This window comes from Haplochromis burtoni, unplaced genomic scaffold, assembly GCF_018398535.1.
Source record: "Haplochromis burtoni strain Fernald_Lab_line unplaced genomic scaffold, NCSU_Asbu1 Contig_535, whole genome shotgun sequence".
Lineage (NCBI taxonomy): Eukaryota > Metazoa > Chordata > Actinopteri > Cichliformes > Cichlidae > Haplochromis > Haplochromis burtoni.
This window is the reverse complement of record NW_024582896.1, coordinates 73243-96855: the sequence shown is the minus strand read 5'-3', so window position 1 is coordinate 96855 and position 23613 is coordinate 73243. Positions and strand designations below refer to the sequence as shown.

Here is a 23613-nt window from a genome sequence, read left to right as displayed (position 1 = left end):
GGAAAACCTTTAAATGGTGTCTGGACCCCCGGGGAAACATTTGCCCAAACACCTTGAAGAGGACACAGGCAAGAAAGGTGAGTAATCATTAACTTACAAACACTTATTTGCAACACTTTTATCCCTAGATTTCACACACACATTTGCATTAGTTTTCCTTATTGGTAAACCTTAATCACAATCTCAATCACCATTCTTCTCTCCTGACAGACAACCACCACATTCCTTGATGAGGAGCAGCTGTGCAGGATCTGAAACAAGGCTACCAACTGATTTTAAAATTCCCAATAAATAGTCAATAAATATTTAAACTTCTTGTGTGCAAATCCATGCTTAAAGTGCAATGCTCATAAAGTGCTTGATAAGGTGCTTTTAATAAAGTGAAAGGTGTGCTCTAAAGTGCTATACATATAATATAAATAAATGCAGTAAGGGAGTCCTCTTCCTTACATTTCCTCCTCCCTCTCTTAAGCGCGAAGTGCTTCAGTCCTCTGTCATCCTAGATAAACAATCAGCAACCACATTTGACTTCCCCGGCCTATACTGGACCGTAAAGTCATAAGGCTGCAGAGACAGGTACCATCCTGCAATGCGGGCATTCGCATCCCTCATGCGGTTCAACCACTGGAGGGCACGATGATCAGTCTCCAGAGTGAAGTGACGTCCCAGAAGATAATACCTCAAGGCCTCAATAGCCCATTTCATGGCCAAGCACTCTTTCTCCACCGTCGAATACCTCGTCTCCCTGTCGAGTAGTTTCCGACTCAGAAACACCACAGGCCTTCTTTCACCATCCACCTCTTGCTGAAGGACAGCACCAAGGCCAACTCCCGAAGCATCAGTTTGCAAGATGAATGGCTTGTTGAAGTCTGGACTGTGTAGAACTGGATGTGTGCAAACTGCTTCCTTGAGGTCTCTGAATGCTTGCTCACAGTCTTCTGTCCAACGCACTTTGTTGGGGGCTGAGCCTTTTGTGAGGTTATTCAGTACAGTGGATCGCTCTGCAAAAGAAGGTATGAATTTCCGGTACCAGCCTACTAGACCCAGAAAACCTCTCACCTTCCTTTTTGTTGTCGGAACTGGGAAGGACTGAATTGCTTCAATCTTTCCAACCTGCGGCTTTATCTTCCCAGAGCCAACTACAAAGCCCAAGTACTCCACTTCTCTCTTGGCTATGGAGCACTTCTTGGGATTGATAGTCAGTCCAGCCATTCTGATGGAGTGTAGCACCTTCTGTAGGTGAATGACATGCTCTTCCCAGGACTGGCTGTACACCACCACGTCATCCAGATATGCTGCAGAGAATGCTGACACATCTCTCAGTACATGGTCCATTAATCGTTGGAATGTCGCTGGTGCACCTTGAAGCCCAAATGGCATGACTTTAAATTGGTACATACCAAACGGAGTTTTGAAGGCTGTCAGCTCTCTTGCTTCTGGTGCCAAAGCCACTTGCCAGTATCCTTTACACAGATCAAGTGTTGTAATGTACCTTGCTGATCCAACTCTCTCCAGCAGGTCATCCACCCTGGGCATTGGGTAGGGATCAAACTTGGATACTGCATTCAAATATCTGAAATCAATACAGAATCTCAGGGTGTCATCTTTCTTTGGTACCAAAACAATCGGGCTGCACCACTCACTACTTGACACCTCAATGATTCCCAGGTCCAACATCAGTTTTATTTCTTTCTGCAGCACTGGCACCAACCGTTCTGGAATTCTGTAGCTCTTTTGTCGAACGGGTGCATCCTCCTTCACCCGTATCTTGTGCTGAACCAGTGATGTGAAGCCTGGTGTTTCTCGAAAGAGCTGTGGGTCCACGAGTGGTTTTATATCAGCCTGCTCAGTAGGAGACAAATGAGAAAGGTCAACTGAAGCACAAACTTGAATGTTAGTTGGAAAGAACTTCTCAGTCACCTCCTCATCCTTAACTGAACGCACCAGTAACTGATAGACCGGCTCTTGTCGGCTGTGGAATTCCTTCAACAAGTTCACGTGAAATGTCTGATATTTTTTAACTCTTTCTGGCATATTCAGCTCATAAGTGACTTTACTCACTTGTCTGACGATCTCGTATGGTCCATGCCATTTTGTCAGCAACTTGTTATCGCTGGTGGGAAGCAATAACAGTACTTTCTGACCTGGAAGGAAGACCCTATCCCTGGCCTTCTGATCATACCAAGTCTTTTGATGTTTTTGTGCAGCTTTCATGTTGTCTTGCATCAATGATGCCATTTTCTCCAACCTCTCTCTCATGGTGATGACGTAGGCTGCGATGTTTTCGCCCTCTGCTTTGGATTCCTCCCAGCAGTCCTTAAGCAGATCCAGGGGGCCTCTCACTTGGCGACCGTATAAAAGTTCAAAAGGCGAGAAGCCAGTGGAAACCTGCGGGACCTCCCGGTAGGCGAACAGAAGGTATGGCAGCCATTGATCCCAGTCAGCACCTGTGTCAGAGACAAACTTGCGCAGCATACTTTTGAGAGTCTGGTTGTATCTCTCCACTAGCCCGTCCGTTTGGGGGTGATAAGGGGTGGTCTTAAGTCCCTTTATCCCTAACAACTTATAAACCTGCTGCAACAACTTGGATAGAAAGTTCGTTCCACAATCCGTCAGAATTTCTCTTGGTATGCCTACCCTAGAGAAAAGCTGCAGAAGACAATTAGCAATGTGACGAGCTTTAATTGATCTGAGTGGGAAGGCCTCAGGAAACCGTGTTGCATAGTCACATATGACTAATATGTAGCGATGACCTGTGGAGCTCCTCTCTAAAGGGCCCACGATATCCATGCCTAGCCTCTCAAATGGTGTTTCAATAATTGGCAGTGGTTGCAACTGGGCTCGTGCTACTCCTTTGCCTGAGGTCAACTGACATTTTTCACAGGAACGGCAAAACTCAGAAACCTGGACATACATCCCTGGCCAAACAAAACGGCTGCTGATCCTATTCAGTGTTTTGTGAAAAGCCATATGACCTGCCCATGGAATTGAATGACCCAAATCCATAACTTTGTCTCTGAACTGTTGTGGGAGTGCCACAGCTTCGCACTTCCCCTTTCTCTGGTACAAGATGCCTCCTTTAATCAAGTAAACAGTGTCTGCAAGACAGCTTACCTGACCTTGACTAGCCCCCTCTACCTCTGTTACCTTCTCAAACCAGGGTTTTAGAGTAGGGTCGCTTCTTTGGAGTGCACCTAAATCTGAGGGAACATCAAACTCAAGTTGGTTATTTGGCTTAGGGAACAATGCTGTACCTTTTCCCCTGAGCCTTTGAACTTTTCTCTTCTTTTCTGAGCCCTAGACTTCCTAATCTTCCCTGGCTCCGTTTCGAGAGACTCCTCAAAAAAGGGTAGTTCTTGCATCATTTCCTTTGCACTTTGTGCTCTTGTGACTACATGACAGGGTTTAAATGGTTCAACTGTCATATCTAGAGGAAGTGAGCTTCCAGATTCATCACCTAAGCCTTGAATGTCTTTCTCAGCACTCACTTGAGGGTCATAATCTGACTGATGTATTAGATCAAAAAGAGTGGGGATGTCATTACCAAGTATCACTGAATATGGCAAACTGGGAACCACAGCTACCACTAACAAGTAGGTTTGACCTCCCACTGTCAGGTAAACCTCAGCAGTGGGGTACCTGTGTTCGTCTCCATGCACACAACTTATTGTAGCCCCAACCCCACTTAGCTTTTCTCCTGAAATTATGCTAGAATGTACAAGAGTTTGGAAGCACCCAGAGTCAAGCAAAGCTTCCTCTTTACGCCCATTAATTAAAACAGGGACAGTACAAGCTTTCTTTCCTACGGCTCTGTGGCTGGTCTTGGAACTGCACACAAAAGAGATGGTTTTGACTTAAGGGCAGGGCAAAATTGTTGTGTATGGCCAAAGTTATGACAGTGATAACATTTAATATCCTGAACTGAAGACTTAAAGGATTTCTTCACATTGTGAGGTCTATGGGAAGGGAGCTGCCTAGAACTAGAAAGATTTCTAGCCTGAACTTGACCAGAACCCTGTTCACCCCCAATGGACTTACTTGGTTGGGCGTAGTGGGTCTCCCGGCTGAAGTAGGTGCTCTTGCTTCCTTTTCTGGCTGAAGTGAAAACCTCTGCGAGGCTAGCTGCTTCCTTTGCAGTCTTCGGGTCATGCTCACGTATCCAAATCTCCAGCTCTGGATTAACCATTCTCAAAAACTGCTCCAGAATTATCTGCTCAGATATTTCTTCTACAGTTGATTTTTCAGGTTTAATCCATCTTGAAAACAGGTCTTTCAATCTTACATAAAGTTCACGTGGCGTCTCACCTGGCTCAACTTTCAGAGATCTGAAGCGGCGTCTGTAGGTGTCAGCAGTGATCTCATATTTTGCCAGAATTGCCTCTTTCACCTTATCATAATTCTCAGAGTCTGTTAAATCCATAAGAATGTAGGCTGTGCGGGCTTTACCTGTCAACAGGGGAACCAGACGAATAGCCCACTCATCTCTGGGCCATCGACACACGTTTGCCATTCTTTCAAACGTAGTCAGAAAATGTTCAATGTCATCTTCTGGTGACAGAGGAAAAAGTTTTGGTTCAATTAAAGACCTGGACCCACTGGCCACTGGAATGTCTTCACCATTGAATCCAAGTTCTTGTTCTTCAGATGTTGTAGGGGGCGCTGGCGCCTCTGGTGGATCAGGCTTATCAGTTACAGCATTAACTTGTAGCTGGATTTGCTGAAATTGATGCTGCATGCCTTTCCACCTTTGCTCCTGACGTGACAAATCCTTCTCCCACTTTTGGTCTCTGGCTGCTTGAGACCGCATAAGAGATTTCACCAACCCTGTTAACTCCTCCAATTTGTCCTCAGGGCTTGTTGCTGCCATGGCCTCTAGCTCAGATGAAGCTCCAACTCCTTCATCAGGCTGCTCCTCTTGGCCTGGCTTTCTTCCACCTCTTGTCATCATCTTCTCACTGTGGCATGAGTGACACACTCCTGACACCACTTGTAACAGGGCAGCCCTTAGCGGCTGGAAACACAGTGAGACAGACCAAGGCAAGTGTAGTGGAACAAAGTATTTATTGCTATACGGCTCTCCTTACAACAATTAACTTGTCGAGCTTCTTCACAGCACAAAAATCCATCCTCTAATGACAACTGGCAGCCTTAAATATGTTCAGCTGTCACAGACTTAACCATTATTCCACTCTCAGGTAAATTCTTAAATCCCAACCTTCCACCACAGTATACAATATATCAATAAGAATAAATAAATACATAAATACATTTTCACATTTACATATTAATAAATACTTCACACTTTAATGTTACACCAAACCCAATATTATAAAAACCCAGAAACCCAAGCACAAAAAGATTCACCACACTCTCTTTACCAATGGTCTCTCCCGGAACCTTTAAATGGTGTCTGGACCCCCGGGGAAACATTTGCCCAAACACCTTGAAGAGGACACAGGCAAGAAAGGTGAGTAATCATTAACTTACAAACACTTATTTGCAACACTTTTATCCCTAGATTTCACACACACTTTGCATTAGTTTTCCTTATTGGTAAACCTTAATCACAATCTCAATCACCATTCTTCTCTCCTGACAGACAACCACCACATTCCTTGATGAGGAGCAGCTGTGCAGGATCTGAAACAAGGCTACCAACTGATTTTAAAATTCCCAATAAATAGTCAATAAATATTTAAACTTCTTGTGTGCAAATCCATGCTTAAAGTGCAATGCTCATAAAGTGCTTGATAAGGTGCTTTTAATAAAGTGAAAGGTGTGCTCTAAAGTGCTATACAGACAATACAATATAAATAAATGCAGTAAGGGAGTCCTCTTCCTTACAGAGAGTTTCTCCAGAGTTTCCTTCTACTTATAAATACAGTATATTAGATATATGTACTAAATAAGTTGATGATTAAAGACAACTGGAATTGCATATGGTCACATTAAACAAATGTGGAATGAATAACAAGGGCAAATTAGACTAAAGTTGCAATTGCAAAGATACTATGATGTCTTTCTCTTTGAACGCAGCCTGGTAATTAAGATCAATGTTAGGTAGCTGAAAGAGACTCAATATTTTTTTTGATGTAAGAGCAAATGCTTCTGTTCATCCTCAAGACCACATGTGTCCCTTGTCACGGCGAGTGAGGTGAGCCGTGTGGAGGAGGAAATGAAGGATCCAAGTGCAGGCAGTCGTGAGGGTGTGAAGGTGGTTTATTAAACACAAAAAGAAAGGCAAACGGCAACAAGGAAAACTAAACTATACTGGGAAACAACTAAAACTACAGAGACACAAACCTGAATGAGAACGAGCGGAAACACTAGGCGGATGACAGCAGGGAAACACACAGATGACGCAGGGTGGAATACACAGACGGACCAGCAACTACAATGACGGAAGACATGACTTAAATACACCGAGAATCACAGGGAAATACACACAGGTGGTGGACGCAGCTGGGAGTGATCAACAAGACGAGACAAAGGTAAAACTGAACACACTCACATGAGACGCAGACCTTCACAATAAAACAGGAACAAGAAACCATCACACAAAGGCGCAGACTCGACATAGAGAGACAGACAGAAAATGACACATGGAACTGGACAAATACTAAGCCGACACAACTGAAGAGCGCATCCTAAACATAAACAGAAACATGAAACTCAAATAATAAACATCATAATCATCATCATAAACATTACCATAACACGACAAGAGAACAAGAACACAATCCCTGATGCAAACTTAAATCAAAACACAATAAACTCAAAATACTGGGTCCAACGGACCCAGAACCGTGACACCCCAGTAATTTATTGATGGAATGCAGGATCTATCCAGAGTAGAGCTGTGTTATTACAAACTGTTCCACTGAAAACTGAAATCTATGTGTAACAGCTAACTTTATGATGTGTACGTCATAGAACATAAAACATTGTTCACTGTCAAATCCTAAGCTTTTTGTGTGCTAATGAAAATACTGTTACCGTGCCATGTGTTTAAATGCACTTCTGTTTTATTTTAGCAAATTAGAGAGTCTGTAGGTACTTATTAAAGTCATCAAAACCTACACCTCAACACAGGGCTTGGAACCAGCCTCCCGGAGAGGGGCTGGACTATGTCTCAGCTTGGAGTTGCCCTTGGTAAGTGTTGGCAGGCTAGGGTGGGTGTCCTAGTATCCACTCAGCTTGATGCCTGTACGTTGGGGATTTTCCTAGTGGATGAGAGGGTTTGTTCCCTGCGTCTTTGGGTCGGGGAATTGGTCCTGACTGTCGATTTCACTTATGTGCCAAATACGGGCAGGATATTTGAGGGTGCTCCACCTGGGGACTCTGTTGTCCTACTGAGAGACTTTAACACTCATGTGGGCAACGACTGTAAGACCTCGAGGGGCATGCGAGGAGTGGCCTGCCGGATCTGAACCCAAGTCGTGTTCTGTTACTGGATTCCTATGCCAACAACAGTTTGTCCATAACGATCACCATGTTTGAACATAAGGGTATTCATACATGCACATGGCACCAGGACACTGTAGGCCACAGGTCGCAGATCGATTTTCTAATTCTCGTTAGATCTGCAGCCCTATGTTATGGACACTCAGGTGAAGAGAAGTCCTGAACTGTCGACTGATCACCACCTGGTGGTGAGTTGGATCAGGTGCAGGAGAAGGATGTTGAACAGATCTGGCATGGCTAAACATATAGTGAGGGTGCACTTGGAATGCCTTGCAGAGGCCCTGGTCTGCAAGATGTGCAACTCCCACCTCTGGCAGAGTTTCAACAACATTCCAAGGGGGGACTGGAAACTGTGATTCTTTTCATAATTTTTATGGACATAATTTCTAGGTGTGGCCAAGTGGCGGAGGGCTTCTACTTGGGTGATCTCAGAGTGTCATCTCTGCTTTTTGCAGATGATGTGTTTCTGTTGGCTTCATCCAGTGACAGCCTCCAACTCGAGCTAGAGTGGTTTGCAGCTGAGTGTAAAGCGGGAAAGAGAATCAGCACCTCCAAGTCTGAGGCCATGGTCCTCAGCCGGAAAAGGGTCGAGTGCCCACTCCAGGTCAAGGACGAATTCCTGCCTAAAGTAGAGGAGTTTAAGTAAGTCTTGTTCATGAGCAGAGAGATTACTTTTTTCAAGTAACGAGTAAAGTAAGGGATTACTATTGCAAAAACGGTAATTAGATTACCGTTACTTTCCCGTAGGAACGCTGCGTTACTGCGTTACTAAAACCGTGATTTTTTGTGAGAATGTCTCATGACAGTGACGTAAGCGAGTGCGACGTTCGTGACAACAGCTGTGTGCAGATCAACAATGGATCATATATCGAGTGGGAGAGAGTATGAGCGTGCAGCGTTTAAAGCGTGGAAGTACTGACCTTACTTTGAGTTTGATTCCATAAAAAGTGACAAAAACATTAGTGTCCGTTGTGCGTGGGAAGAAAACTTCTTTTTACAGCAAAAAAACCCTAAACTTCCAAGCAAGCACCGAGTGCGCTACGACGTAATGGGAAACTCACAGAGAAACTCGCGGATTCTTCCACTGACCGCTGCGGCACACCTGCACCAGGGTAAACCTCCGCCTACCCACTCCTGCTTTACAGGTGAAAATAGAGCAACAGGACCGCTAGTCTTTGACTTTATTTATTTTCTGCTGTGTTTTACTTGCATCTATTTGAAAGAGTGAGTGTAAACACAAAAAATATTTTATTTTATGTGCTGGAATGTGCAGAAAATAGGTTTAAATGTTAAACTAATTTCTTCCAGTCAGAGAATGTTGCATATAATTAAATTTTTGCTTGATGCATAAAGTTAAAAGATTAAAACTAATAAAACAAGTTTTAAAAAGAGACTTTTCCATTTGATTACATTTTGTATGATGGATTATGCAGAAAAAGTAGAATTGGGCTGAAAGATCTATCGCTTTATCACCTATTCAGGTTGTAAATCGTGTTTTTAAAAAGTAACTAAGTAATTAATTACTTTTGAAAATAAGTAATCAGTAAAGTAACGGGATTACTTTTTTGGGGAAGTAATCAGTAATTAGTTACTGATTACTTTTTTCAAGTAACTTGACCAACACTGTTCATGAGTGAGGGGAAAAGGGAGCGGAAGATCGACAGACGAATTGGTACTGTGGCTGCAGTGATGCGGACGTTGTACCAGTCTGTCGTGGTCAGTGTTGGGACTAACGCGTTATTAAGTAACGCGTTACAGTAACTACGTTATTATTGTGGTAACGAGCACGGTAACTAGTTATTATGCCAAAATCAGGAACGCGTTACTCGTTACTGGGATTTAGATAGGGTCGTTACTCGTTACTTCGTGTGGTGGCTATCGCGGAGCTTCCACAGATTCAGTAACATTAGCAAGTGGTGGAGGCCAGCAGGTGGATGAAGGAAAGGGGACGCAGAAGGAAAAGAGACCCGAGGCGGCCGCCGGTCCAAGTGTGAACTGAACTTCAGGTAAGAAGTTATGACCTGCAGTCTCTCTGGGTCAGATATGAACCAAGTTTAGGTGGAGTTTATTTTCGTTATTCTGACTTTTTCCGTACTGCGTGCTAGCTAGCATGACGGAGTTTCTATACAGCTGGGTGGTGCTATAGTTACTGATGTTGAACTTTATTTTGTTCATAAGTTATTAGAGTTGCCAACCGTCCCGTCTGGTATTCAGAGAAAATATTACGCGTTTCTTATTGAGGTGAAAAGGAACAGTTTGTCCCGTAATTCAGCTACAATGAAAAAGACACAAAGCTGGAGTTATTCTGTGTCTTTGCTGCACAGCTGCCTCTTCTTCTCATTCTCCCCCCTCCCTCTCCCGTTTCTACTTCAATCATGAAACTGATCAATGATCAGCTGATCGGCTCTCTTGTTTGTTTATCGCCTCACTTTGCGCCGAAAGAGGAAACCAGCGGATGTCGCGCTAAACAACAGCAGCACGTTTAAGCTTGATCAGCTGTTGTTAGAATTTATTTAATATTAATTTCTAGTATCAGCTGATGTTTGCTGGAGCCACAGCTGCAAAAAAGCTGCTGGTCATGATATGGTTTGGTTATCTGGTGAGAGGGAAACATGAAGATGAAACCAGGAGATGTCCTTACTGAATCATCAGAGCTGAACAGGTGATGGAGAAACAGGTTTACCTTTTAGGTGACATGAATGAGTTGAAGGGAAGTTATGAACTGTTTCTGAGAGACAAATAACACCAGGATCCTTTTTTAGAGTAGCTGACAGCTGGTAACTGTGCAGGGGCGGATCTAGCAAAGTGTTGCCAGGGGGCAGTGTAGGGCATTAACAGGGAAGGGGGGCACAAAGAAATACTTTTCTTTCTTATTCTCATTTAAAATGTCTCGCTTTTAAAAAATAATTATCTGAATCTTACAACAAACGATTGATAGATTGATGCATATATACCATCAGAACAGTGAACATCACTGTCACAACAGCGTTTGTTTGTCAGAGGCTTTATGATTTTCTATAATGGTGGGCCGGTCTCTAGTCAAAATGCCCGGGCCAATTTTTTGTCCCAGTCCAGCCCTGTATGCAGCTCATCTGCAGTCTGGTGTTACCTACATCTTCCTATTCAGAAGGCAGAATTTCAGAGTTCTGAGTACAATCAAAGCACCACGACTGCAGTTTTTGTGTTGGATGTAAAAGGCGCACATGACGCTGTGACGTAGGCTAGAATCATGGCAGCAGTCAATGACGGTCCAGGCGTGGGATTTCTCTCGTGGAAATATGCACATTATCTTTTCCTTTCTATTGGTAGGTGGCACAGTGCACTTGTGGCAAGTAAGCAAGCTAGAAGACTGGCAAAGTTATGGAAGAAACACATTAACAAGAGAATTCTGAGTAAAACCAAAGTTACTTTCCCTAGTAACTAGTTACTTTGAAAGTAACGAGTAACTTGAAGTAACTGAGTTACTTTTGATAGAAGTAACTAGTAATGTAACTAAGTTACTAATTTAAAGTAACTTACCCAACACTGGTCGTGGTGAAGAGAGAGCTTAACGTAAAAGAGAAAGGTCTACGTCCCTACCCTCATGTATGGACATAAGCTTTGGGTAGCGACATTGAAATGAGCCAGTTGAGATCGTTTGGGCTAGGTTGCCTTCTGGGCATCTCCAGGGTGATATATTCTGGGCATGTCTCTCTGGGAGGAGGACCCGGGGCAGACCCAGGACACGCTAAAGACACTGTATCTCTCAGCTGGCCTGGGAACACCTTGGTGTTCCCCCGGAAAGGTTGGAGGGGGTGGCTGGGGAGAAGCATTAATTTGTAATACTAAATCAACCTCATTAATAGGTGCATATTGTATTTAATAACACCAATGAAGAGAAGTAAAAAACAAAATAAAGTAAAAAAGAAAAGAAAATCAATGGGAGGCACTGAGTCACACTTTCATTATGTATCAATCTCTGTGTAGAAATGTGACTAAAAGCCTGGAACACTGCAAACCACTGCTCACTGTAAAAAACTCGGTTGCCTCTAAAACCTGAGGCACACAGGTATTGGGTTTCTCCTCTTCCATCCAGTGCTCCATTTTAAATTTATTTCCATTAACCTCACCTCTGTTTTGTAAAAATACCACTATTACTGAGGAGCCGAAATGTTTGAGGCTCAGTTCTAAATATGCAGGTTGAGAACTGAGTGAAGAGCTGCAGGGCAGAGCAAAAGTTTTGGCAGTGAGCTCACAGCTTTGAGCTGTCCAGTTAAACAGTTGTTCTGATAACATCTCCTCCTCTCCTTCAAAATGAATTAACACTCCTAGCACAATCTATTACAAAAACATCAGACTCTTAAAAAAAAAGATATGCTAATGTCAGTGTAAATTATTCCCCAAAAGGGAAGCTCCTGTCCAGAACTTTCAGTCACAAAATTCACGCTGAGCTTATTTAATAAACACCAACAGTAGCTTTTTAACACACAAAAAAGAGCCTTAATAAATCTGGCTAAACATTTGGTACTCTGTAGTGTGCTTTCATTATAGGAGTTTAAATTACAGCACAGGCTTATTTTCATTGCTCTTCTTTTTGTCATGGTCCTGGGTCGTTGACCCAGCGTTTGTGTTTCATTTTGGTGTCATCTTATGTTTTGTGTTTAATTCTTATTTTGTATCAGTGCTTAGGGTTTGGTTCTTGTATTTAGCACTTCAGTGTTCTCCCTCCTGTGCTCTGTTTGTGTCCCTGAGTTTGTCTTTGTGAATTTCCTATTTTACTTTGAAGGTCTTTGTCTGTTATCACTGTGTCAGCTTGTGTCTTCCTGTCGTCTTGTGAATTAGGATCACCTGTGCTCCCCTCCTGTGTACCATTACCTGATTATCTTGTGTGTGTGTATATTTATAGTGGGTGTCAGTCTGTGCTCCTTGTCGGTTTGTTGACGTGTTACTTAGTGTAAATCTGTGTTATCCTGCGTCTTTTGTCATCTCTACGTCTCTCTGCTCCTCACTCTGATCTCCATTCCCAGCTCTTCATCCCCCATGTACCTCCTTATGTTTTCCCTGCGTGTGACTTTGTGAGTTATGGTTTTGTGTTTAGTTATTATTAGTTTTCCACAGTTTAGGTTCATGTTTAGTTCTGCCCAATGCCTTTTTTTATTGAGCACTGCAAATAAACCTCACTCACATCTCCACCGCAGTCTGCAACTCTGGTCCTCATTCACTCCACCACACAACTACTGCCTCAACCGTGCCACTTTTGAAGAAAAAATGTACAATGTTCACCTCTGGGAGGATGTGTGACCTTTTTGGGCTTAGTATATCCTCATCAATATGTATGGAAAGTCTCCATGCGTATTCAGAGTTGGGCATGTCTGTGTTTACAGCACTTTGAATTTTATTCATTTAAGTATTAGTTTGAGTGCAACACAAACACAATGCTTATATATCTTGATCTAATAAAAACAAAACCACATATGCACCAAATTTGACCAAAATTTACAAATATTGAAACCAAATAAATTTCCTTGTTTTTTTTCCTATTATCAGTTTAGTAATTTATATATATTTAGTTACAAAAGTTTTGTTCTCTTTATTTTCCATTTTAGTGTTCATTAACTGTCATAACCTTGGTGCTCACCCATACAGTCTCCACCCCTCCCTCTCCTCTTCATCTTGCTGGACTGTCCCCATGTCCCTCACACCATCACCATGCTCTGTCAGCTGCAAGTGTAATAAGCAATTAGACTAGACAAAAGACGAACATGAGGCAGGAGATGAGTATTTGATAAAAGTCTAAATTCAATTCCCATGCATAATGAATACCTGCTCTGTTTCTATGCTGCTGCCAGTATTTGTCCTTGACCCAGTCCAAGAGTGTGCCATCATCCTCCAGTTTATTCTTAAATTGAGGATTCAATGTGAACACCTCTCAGAGAACAGTTTTATCAATGATTCTCTATGGAGTGCAGATTTCTAATTAGCGAAAAGGAAACTGAGCACAATTTGTCTAAGTGATATTAATTTTAATTAGTCTTTGAAACGATATTTATCAGAAAAATCTTACCAGACAGCCTGCTTGGACACAGACACTATCTCCTTCCTGTATTGTGTATACTGGTTCTCTAGTGTGGAAAGGGGTTTAAACTAAAAACCTTTCCTAACTGATCAGAGCACATTGTGTCATAAATAATCATAGTACCTTATAACCCCCAAAAGCACTTTGCTTTCTAAGGGTAGGTTTACTTATTCTTCCTAGAGTTTCCAAAACTAGAATTGGAGCCAGAGCCTTCAGCTGTCAGGTTCCTCTCCTGTTGAGCCAGCTCCAATTTTTTTTTCTTCAAAAGTTAAACAGCCTCTCCATTATTAGGATTAGGCTTTAAACATTCCTTTTTGATAAAGTTTATAGTTAGTTATGCTGGTGTAGGTTTTGGCTATTGGAGGACCGACCATGATTCACCAAGCGCTTCTCCTGCACTGCCTTCTTTCCCATTGGCCAAACCAGCTACTATGGCCTGTCATTAACTATTGCCAGTGTTGGGGAGTAACGGAATACATGTACCGCCTTTACGTATTTAAAATACAAAATATGAGTAACTGTATTCCGTTACAGTTACCATTGAATACAGTTGCTTTATTGAAATAAATGGATTACACGGCAGTATTTTCTTGTTTCATATTGTGGCGGTTCAGGACTGTTTGGGTTTTGTTTGACAGCTACGTTCTGTTGTTCCGGGCGGCAGCGTTACGGTTGCCATGGTTACAGGGTGACGCGCTCTGTCTGCGACTATGCGTTTCCTGGGTGACAGAGCGCCTTTTTGTTGTTCTTGTTGTTGTGCTAAGCTAATAGGCAGAATGCTACAGGCATAGCTCTAAAGAATGTACCCTCATGGGCAGTGTAGTCCGTGCTGCAGGGGGAATCGACTGCCTACACGTTATGTGTCTGTGAGCAAGAGGAGGGAGAAAAAGGCGAGTGGAAAAGTGTGAGTTGTCATCGAGAAGAAACGGAAGCATGTAAATATAATAATAACCACTGCAGCCACAAAGAGTGCCTGACGAGCCCAGTTGTAAGTACGCTATTAAGACTCGACTGTACACTGTGTTGGTGTTTTCCTCCAAAACAATAAGTTCCATTGGAGCAGTCTTTCAACGCTTCTCTCTGTCTCTCACAAGCAAGGTTGACCCAGACAACAAAGTAAAGCTATTTTTCAGCTACGAGCCCGAAACAGAACCCACCGTATTAGCCCTTTACTACGGTTCAAAGCCGCGGACCTTCAGTAATAGTAATAAATCACACAGCAATAGTACATTCGTGTAGTTTTAAAAAGCATGATAATATATTAAGTAATCCAAAGTATTCAGAATATGTTACTCTCATTAAGTAACGTAACGGAATACGTTACAAAATACATTTTGGGGCATGTATTCAGTAATCTGTAGTGGAATACATTTTAAAAGTAACCTTCCCAACACTGGCTATTGCCTCTGGTGTTTTCTGTTGTCATCTGCAATTAGGCCATCACCAGATCATTGGGATTTTCTCTTTACTATAGGGTCCTTATCTTACAATAAAAAAAAAACCCAAAAAACTTAAAATTAATGTTGTTGTGAAATGGTTTTATAAAGAGTAAGGTACATAAGTATTTGGGCACCCACACACACATACCTTCATACAGGAATCTGCACAATCTCAGACACACACACACACACCTGCACACCTTGATACATCAAGTTATTTTTTGCACAATGCTCAGTCTTTTTGCACAACCCACTGTCATTGTTGCGCTTTTCTATTGCACTGTTGTGTCTGCACTGTCTGTTTTGTTTTTTGTTTTTTTTGCACTGCTTTTTGCAATTTTTGCACAATTGCACCTTATGTAGTCCTGTGTTGATTGTCTGTTATATGTAATGCCATGATCTTGGAAGAAAGCTGCCTCTTTTCACTGTGTGTTCCACTGCACATGGTTGAAATAACAATACAGCCACTTGACTTGACTTGACTTTAAAACAGTGCCGAAGAAGTACAGCAAGCTGCCCATACCTGATGCCTTAGAAGCTGCACAGCAAAGATACAGCCTTGGCTAGCCACTTGAAGAGGTATACCGCAGAGCTAGAAGGCTGGAGAATAAACCAGCTCTACTCCATAGAACCATCCAAGGTATACTCTCAGTGGCAGGGGAACAATATGAGAACGTACTTGACACCTTAAAAACTGCAAAGCAAAGACACAAAGACACTGCAATGCAAAGAGGAAAACCAGAGGAGCTGGTTTTCCTGGTAGACAGAGCAGTAGCCCGAGACTGCAAGACCAGACTGTCCAATGCTTGCACCGTCTGGAATAATTAAAAGAAAGCCTACAAATCAACCCCCCACACATGGAATGCCTAGAACTGTAACTGGACTGTAATTGTGACTAGAATCCCACAGTCACATGGGAACCACGAAGGGGCTGCTAGGAAAACTGCAACCACCATATACATGCAGATGGTCAGGCAAGTCCTGAGGAGTCAGCTGAATGGAAAGAACATGATCCAGGCTATTTGTACCCAGCCTGTGATCAGATACCCTGCTGGGATAATAATCTGGACAAAGGAGGAGAAAGAAGCCATCAAGACAGTGCATGGAGGGTTTCACCCAAATTTTGCACCCAGAGTATACCTTAAACAGAAGAAAGGAGGCTGAGGACTGGTAAGTGTGCAGGATGAGACAACAAACATCCATGAGTACATCAGGAAGGTGGAAACAACCGACAGTGTGCTTAGTCAATACATCAGGCAACAGAAACCTGAGAAAGAAGATGAGCAAGGGGAATGCTACTACTCAAGTAACCCTGGCGGAAGGGGTTACATGAATAAGATGAGGGACCTATGGATTCTTTGATACCCAACATCCACAATGACGGCGAAACAACTAGTAGCTCAGTGTTCCAACATTCGAAAGAAGGGACTGCTCTCACAGCTAGAGATTGACGAGGTACAACTGATATGTTTAATATGCTGCTGAGAATATACCCCAGAAGAAGGGTATAGTATAGCTTTTATTTTGGAAAGAGCCATTTCTCTGTAATAAACTCTCTTTTCCAAAGATGAGTGATTTCTCGATCAGATAGTTTTGTTGTTTCAGCAACATTACATTTAAAAACTGTACTTTTGAGTTAAAATATATATTTATAATTTTAATAAATGACAAATTAAAAAGGCATGAACATGTTTTTGTATCGAAAAAATATCGAACCATGACACCAAAGTATAGAACCGTGAACTTTGTGTATCGTTGCACCCCTACTATATATACACAGGTATTTATCATTATATCATTATTTAGGGATTATAGCCATTTTATAGCCACTCATTTTTCAAAGGCACAAAATTTTTGGACAAACTTTCCGTATTTGGATTCATGATGTTGTCTCTTTATTATAGAATTTGACAATGATATCTGTATCTCATCAAGAGTGTTCTAGACTTGGTAAGATATTGGGAATTCTGCAGTCACACATTTTCTTTTTCTTTGTGCTTTAACACTGAATAGGACAGTAAAGCAAAAAGGAAAGGGATACCAACTAATGAGAAAGACATGCAGGAAATAGCCCAGGGCAAAATTGAACCTAGGCTTCTGCAGTGGCCTTGCACCATGTGGGTCATAGACTTAACCAGTAATAAGTCCTTAAAACGACACCTGTGATCATCCACGTTAGAGGTCTTCCATGACTTTCTACACCTTTTGCTGAGCTGGCCAGTGCATTCCTTCTTTATTCCTTCACTGAATAACAGAATAACTAAGGATTCTGCTATTTTGTTGGGGTGACGGTAGCTCAGAAGTTAGAGCAGGTCTTCTATTAATTGGAAGGTTTGTGGTTTTATCCCTGGCTGCTCCAGTCAAATGTCAGATATCTTTGGGCAAGATACTAACCCCAAGTTGTTCTCTGGTGTGTTCATCAGAGTTGAATATGTTGAACATGTGTGAATGTTAGATAGAAAGCACTTACATTGAAAAATGTACAATGCCATAATGAATAAGAAAAGTTGTATAAAGTGTTTTGTCTACTCAGGTAGAGTAAAAAAGCGCTATATAAAAGAACCAGTCAATTTTGTTTTTGTTTTGTTTTTTTTACCATTCTGACTGCTTGGCATTTTAAAAATTATGTTATTAAAATAACACACCAACATCTCAAATTTCATGATTTTTCCTAAAATGGGTTAATTGATATTATAGTGAATTTTGGGGTGTGCATGGCATTTATTTTGACCCTATAACAAATCAATGTAACATACAGTGTTTTACAAATATTGTATACCTGGTGCCTAGCAGAAGATATTTTTTACACATATTTTGATATGAAGACTGTTCTATCATGACACAAAGCTAGCTAAATTGATTGTGTAGTGGCACTGGCTTCCACTCTGGAATGGTCAAATGTCCAATGAGTTTGTTCAACACTAACCTAATGATCTTGACCTCTATCCAGTTTATCCTGTAAATAAACTATGCTTATTATTCTTTCTATTTTACTTTTAGAAGTGCCTGGGGTCTCTTTGCTGGTGAAAGGTTTGTTAGAAATTCCCTGTTTTAACTGAATCCTGCCCAGAGCAGGCATCCAAGTAAGGCTCTCTGAGCTAGGCCCTACATGCTACCAGCCATCCATTTGTTGAATCATGAGCAAGAAATGCATAGCTAAACCAAGTTAGTCAATAGTCAGATTACTTTTGAGCCTCTGAAAATGAGGAATTATGAAATCCACTGTGGTTCTGTATAGAGGCAAAATTATAAAAAGTATGGCAAAAAAATAGAAATTAAACTGTTATTAAAATTTTCCCAAACATGCAACTGAATTGATTCCTGTTGATTTTTTGATTTTAAAAAAAATGTAGTTATGTATAGAACCTGAATGGTCTGTAAACACTTTACTTTGCCTTTCCGACTTGCCCATCCATTAGTCCAGGCAGTATGTTTTGGAAAGAAAACATTTTATATTTAGAAATCAAATTAGGAATTTTGATTCCATTAGCTAGGTAATTATTCATCATTATTTTATCACATTATTACACTGTGGAACACAACAGATTATAAAATGGATCATCCATGTACCTGCCCTTCTCCCTTAGCATTTTCAGATATCAATCCATAAAGTCTTCATGAATTCCAGGTGAATGCTTAAGGAACTGCTCAAGCTTGAAGTTCAAGATTTGACATCAAGGAGACAATGATGAAGCAGGTTTATAGAGCCTTACATATCTAAAACAGTTAATTAATGACAAGAATCACTATTTGTTGAACAACTAAGATTAATCTCTTAATTTACACAGTTACATCCCAGATCATCATGGCCTGTTTTGCCATTTATATAAGTGTACATACATTTTAAGTCTTAAAATTAAGAATGTGTGAGAGACACTTAATTTTCATAATGTTCAGCCTTTTCCTGCAACAAACTGTGTTTGTTGAGTTAGAATGTTTTTGTCTGCACACCAGGCATTCCCAGCGCACCCTCACTAAAAGTTTAGGTACCCACCACAAACACCTGTTTCCAGAGCTTATGGCCTCCTGTCTTGTGATACGATTACAAAATCAGTCATCCACCTGCAACCTCGGGTGTCCTGGTGCCAAGTGCACTTCTGGACACCCTTATGTTCAAACATGGTGCTTGTTATGACAAACTGTGATTTGCACAGAAGCCCAATAACAAAACACCGCTCGGGTTCAGATCCAGGAGGCATTACCTCCCAATCACCCCCCTCCAGGTCTCACAGTCGTTGCCCACATGAGCATTGAAGTCACCCAGTAGGACAACAGAGTGGACACCCTGCCCAGGGACTCCAAGAAGGCAAACCCTCATTTGGTGCATAAGACCAGACAACAGTCAGGACCTGTTTCCCGAACCAAAGGTGCAGGGAACAAACCCTCGCATCCACAGGGAAAAACCCCAAGGTATGGGCATCAAGCCGAGGGTATGCTAGGATACCCACCCAAGTCCACCATCTCCCCCTAAGACTGGTTCCACAGCCCAAGCCATGCGTTGAGGTGAGCCCAACTATATCTAGCCAGTACCTCTCAACCTCACGGACTAACTCGGGCTCCTTCCTCACCACAGAGGTGACGTTCCATGTCCCACTTGTCAGTCTTGGTAGCCGGGGATTGGTCCACCTCTGCCTCTGCTCCTGGCTGCCGCCAGACACACATTGCACCCAACCCCAATGGCGCCTCCTGCCTACAGGTGGGCCTACAGGAAGTGTTAGAAAATACTCCAGTAAATGTTGACGTACTCAGTCAACTTCTTTACTCAAGTAAAAGTTAAAACGTAACGGCTCTGAAATGTACTCAAAGTAAGAAAGTTCGAAAGTAGCTATTTTTGTGAAACTCATGCTATATTAATGTAATAAAATTATAATCAATTATATTAGTATATACAACATACAAACTTTATTTCAGTCTAAATTTGAATTTTAGTGAATGTACTCAGCTTGAATTAGTTATGTAGAACATGAGCATACAATAAGGAAACAAATAGCTCTTCTTTCTGTTGCATATATTATAGAAGATGGCTTTGCCTCTACACCTAAACATGAAAATGAATACAATCAGGGGTTAAAGTGAGATTCACCAGGTGGGGAAACCCTAAAATCAGTTTAGTGGCAAAACATGGGCAAAAGAATCTCAACAATAACTTCCATTTTGAGCTCCAGTACATTTTCTTAATGCACAGACTGTGATCAGCTGACCCCTGCTGCTGCTGAGGTTTACTGGTCCTTGTGGATTTACGCAACTGATTTCAAGAAGATGTAAGCAGATGTTTCATAAGCTATATTAGCTAATTTCCATCCCACTGACAGTAAACTGTTTATATTGTCATTATACTGAACAGTACAAAGTTGGTACTTCATTACTTCCCACCTCCAGTGATACTAGTGTCTTTGACAAAACCTCAGTTCTTGACAGCCTGATAATTGGATTCATGGTAAGTCTTGGCATATCTGGGTGAGTAAAATGCTAACTGCAATTCAGTTTGTAAAACTGAATAAGGCAAAAGCCTTGATGTGGGTGTTGATCAGTGTTTCAAATCATTTTGTGATCATCAAATAAATATGTTTATACCCTTTACATTTGAATATTTAAATCCAGATCATCTGCAAAAAAAATTCAATTTAATATTAAAAAGCCTTTCTGCAAAAAGGGTCAGGTGCATTTGACACTGGAGCAAAGGGTGCCTTTCATCTTAAAAGACTTAGGAAAAGAGCTGTATTCATGGTCATAACTCATTGAGACTCTCCTACTGCTTTGAAGGGAAATTAACCAAAGTTAAAAGGCCTTTGTCAAGCCAGACAATCAAAGAATTAATGGCAGCTTGATGAATATTTTAATATCTACAAAGAAACTGGATCTGCCATCTGTTACACTTTATAAGATAGTGAATAATGACCATGGAAATCTATATTTCAACAAGAGGATGAATTTGGTTGCAATGGGTGATTTTCACAGCAGATAATATGGCAGAGCATATCAAAAGATTTATAAAGTAACTTGAAAAAGATGGAAAATAAAAACTAAGACACATTTTGTGATGTTGAACTGATATCAAAGCAGTGGCAGACATGAAACATCATACAATTTGCACCTCATCCCACCATGATTCAACACACACAAATGCTCAAGTGTACACTTACTCTCTCATCAGATTTCATGTTTGCTCAATTCATTCTCTTAGAAACTCCTGCTCAGTCTGTGTTTCATTCTCTCACAGCTCTACCATGCCTTTGAAATGCCTGTCAATATTGACTTTATTTATTTAATTGACATCGCTTGTGCTGACATTGGGACCTTGCATAAACAATGACGCAATGCTTTGGAAACTCCTCATGATGAACGGAAGAGGGGAGGGAATAAAAGAGAGGAGCACTCATTTCTCGCTTCTACCCTCCTCCCTTGTCAGTCCACTGGGAGGAGAAGCTTAAGTACTTTGGAGCTGGAGTGTCTGTCTTTCACACATCAAACGATTTGTTTTATCCGGTTCATATTCTCCCCTTCAGACCCTGCACAGCCTGATAGAGCTTTGATGATGAAATGTAGAGGACATCCGTACATTGTATCTAAATTGGCATGCACAAAGGTGTGTGTGTGTGTGTGTGTGTGTGTGTGTGTGTGTGTGTGTGTGTGTGTGTGTGTGTGTGTGAGAGAGAGAGAGAGAGTATGTCTGTGCGTCCGTGTGTGCGTCCGTGTTTGTTTGTTTTAGAAGAACAATGAAATTTCAGCCCAGCTTCTGCACAGACAGCTTTGCCAGGAGCACATCTCATTCTCACCACCTGTGTCACCCGAAGAACCTGCATCATCTTTTACTTCTCACTTTTATCAGTCAGCATTACTAAGAGCACCCAACGCACATTGTAAGCTATTTGTGAATGTTGAATGTGACAACAGATGGCAGCTACTGAAAAATTAGACAATGACATTTCAGAGAATGAACGTTTTGATGTTGTTAATAAAAATTTAACAACTAAAACTTGCACCTTTTGATTTTGGAACTCAAATTAACCATTAAACCCAAGAAATGCGGGACAGGATTTTTGTGGAAGAACCCATGAGACCGGACAGTGTGCGCACCGCGGATGACGTCAGTGCGCACACTGTGTCTGAGGAGGATGTGCGGAAGTGCTTCAGGAAGGTGAACGCGCAAAGCTACTGGTCCGGACGGGATTCCCGGCCGCGTCCTCAAGTCATGCGCGGCTCAGCTGGCTGGAGTGTTCACACACATCTTCAACCTTTCCCTCTCTCTGTCTGTAGTCCCAGCCTGCTTCAAAATGGCCACCATCGTCCCTGTACCCAAATCCTCCACCATCTCCTCATTGAACGACTGGCGACCTGTAGCCCTGACCCCCATCGTAGCAAATGCTTCGAGAAGCTGGTCAGGGACTTCATCTGCTCTGCACTACCCGACTCACTGGACCCTCTACAGTTTGCATACCGCCACAACAGGTCCACTGATGATGCCATAGCCCTGACACTACATACTGCCCTGTCACACCTGGAGAAGAGAGACACGTATGTGAGAATGCTGTTTGTAGATTACAGCTCAGCATTCAATACCATCGTTCCCTCGAAGCTGGACAGGAAACTGCAGGATCTAGGACTGAGCAGCTCCCTCTGCAGCTGGATCCTTAGCTTCCTGTCTGACAGACACCAAGTGGTCAGACTGGGCAGCATCACCTCATCCCCCATCACACTGAACACTGGTGCTCCACAGGGGTGTGTACTGAGCCCTCTCCTGTACTCACTCTACACCTACGACTGCACAGCCACTAACAACTCCAACATCATTGTGAAGTTTGCGGACGACACTACAGTGGTGGGTCTTATCACCAACGGTGATGAGACGGCTTACAGGGAGGAGGTCAGCGCCCTGACCCACTGGTGTCAAGACAACCATCTCACCCTCAACGTCGCAAAGACAAAGGAGTTGATAGTGGACTTCCGGAGGTGCAGAGAAGTACACACCCCCATCACCATCAACGGCGCTGCTGTGGAGAGAGTGAGCAGCTTCCGGTTCCTTGGTGTACATCTGGCTGAGGATCTTACGTGGTCAGTACACACAAACAAAACAGTGAAGAAGGCGCAGCAGCGCCTCTTCTTTCTCAGGAGACTGAAAAGATTCGGCATGAGCCCCCGCATCCTCAGGACCTTCTATCGACTGTGCCATTGAGAGCATCCTCACTGGATGCATCACCACCTGGTACGGCAACAGCACCGCCTACAACCGCAAAGCTCTCCAGAGAGTAGTGCGGTGCTCTGAACGGATAATTGGAGGTGAGCTTCCCTCCCTCCAGGACATCTACAGGAAGCGGTGCCTGAGGAAAGCGGGGAGGATCATCAAGGACTCCAGTCACCCCAGCCATAAACTGTTCAGACTACTTCCATCAGGAAGGAGGTTCTGCAGCATCCGGTCCCGTACCAGCAGACTGAGAGACAGCTTCTTCCACCAGGCCATCAGACTGCTGAACACTTCATAGACACCTCAGCTTCACTACTGGAACTTCAACATTATGCACTCCACACTGTATATAAATGCCACTGTTTTGCACATGTCCAACTACCAACCTCTGTATATTTTATATATTTTATTTTTTTGTTTACTCTATTTAATTTGTAAAATATGTATAAACACACACACACACACACACACAC

The 23613-nt window shown here is 42.3% G+C and overlaps 2 protein-coding genes across 2 annotated transcripts; both read right to left on the bottom strand.

Annotated features, from left to right (window-relative positions):
* Positions 1 to 12: 12 nt before the first annotated feature.
* On the bottom strand, positions 13 to 3253 carry LOC121812325. Its single transcript, XM_042214229.1, has 2 exons — positions 1279 to 3253; positions 13 to 1104 (listed from the first exon to the last, which is right to left on the bottom strand). The coding sequence occupies exons 1-2, from the start codon at positions 3004 to 3006 to the stop codon at positions 484 to 486; spliced, it is 2349 nt and encodes a 782-aa protein (XP_042070163.1). The 5' UTR covers positions 3007 to 3253; the 3' UTR covers positions 13 to 483.
* Positions 3254 to 3802: 549 nt separating this feature from the next.
* LOC121812324 lies at positions 3803 to 5525 on the bottom strand. Its single transcript, XM_042214228.1, has one exon. The coding sequence runs from the start codon at positions 4946 to 4948 to the stop codon at positions 3803 to 3805; it is 1146 nt and encodes a 381-aa protein (XP_042070162.1). The 5' UTR covers positions 4949 to 5525.
* Between the last annotated feature and the right edge of the window lie 18088 nt (positions 5526 to 23613).

Bases quoted from the DNA above. Each gene is read 5' to 3' on its own strand.
- LOC121812325 (XM_042214229.1), bottom strand. From the start codon at position 3,006: ATGGATTTGGGTCATTCAATTCCATGGGCAGGTCATATGGCTTTTCAC. The intron at 1,105-1,278 runs GTGGTGTACAGC...CAGGTTGGAAAG, and splicing joins CAGCATATCTGGATGACGTG to ATTGAAGCAATTCAGTCCTT.
- LOC121812324 (XM_042214228.1), bottom strand. From the start codon at position 4,948: ATGATGACAAGAGGTGGAAGAAAGCCAGGCCAAGAGGAGCAGCCTGAT.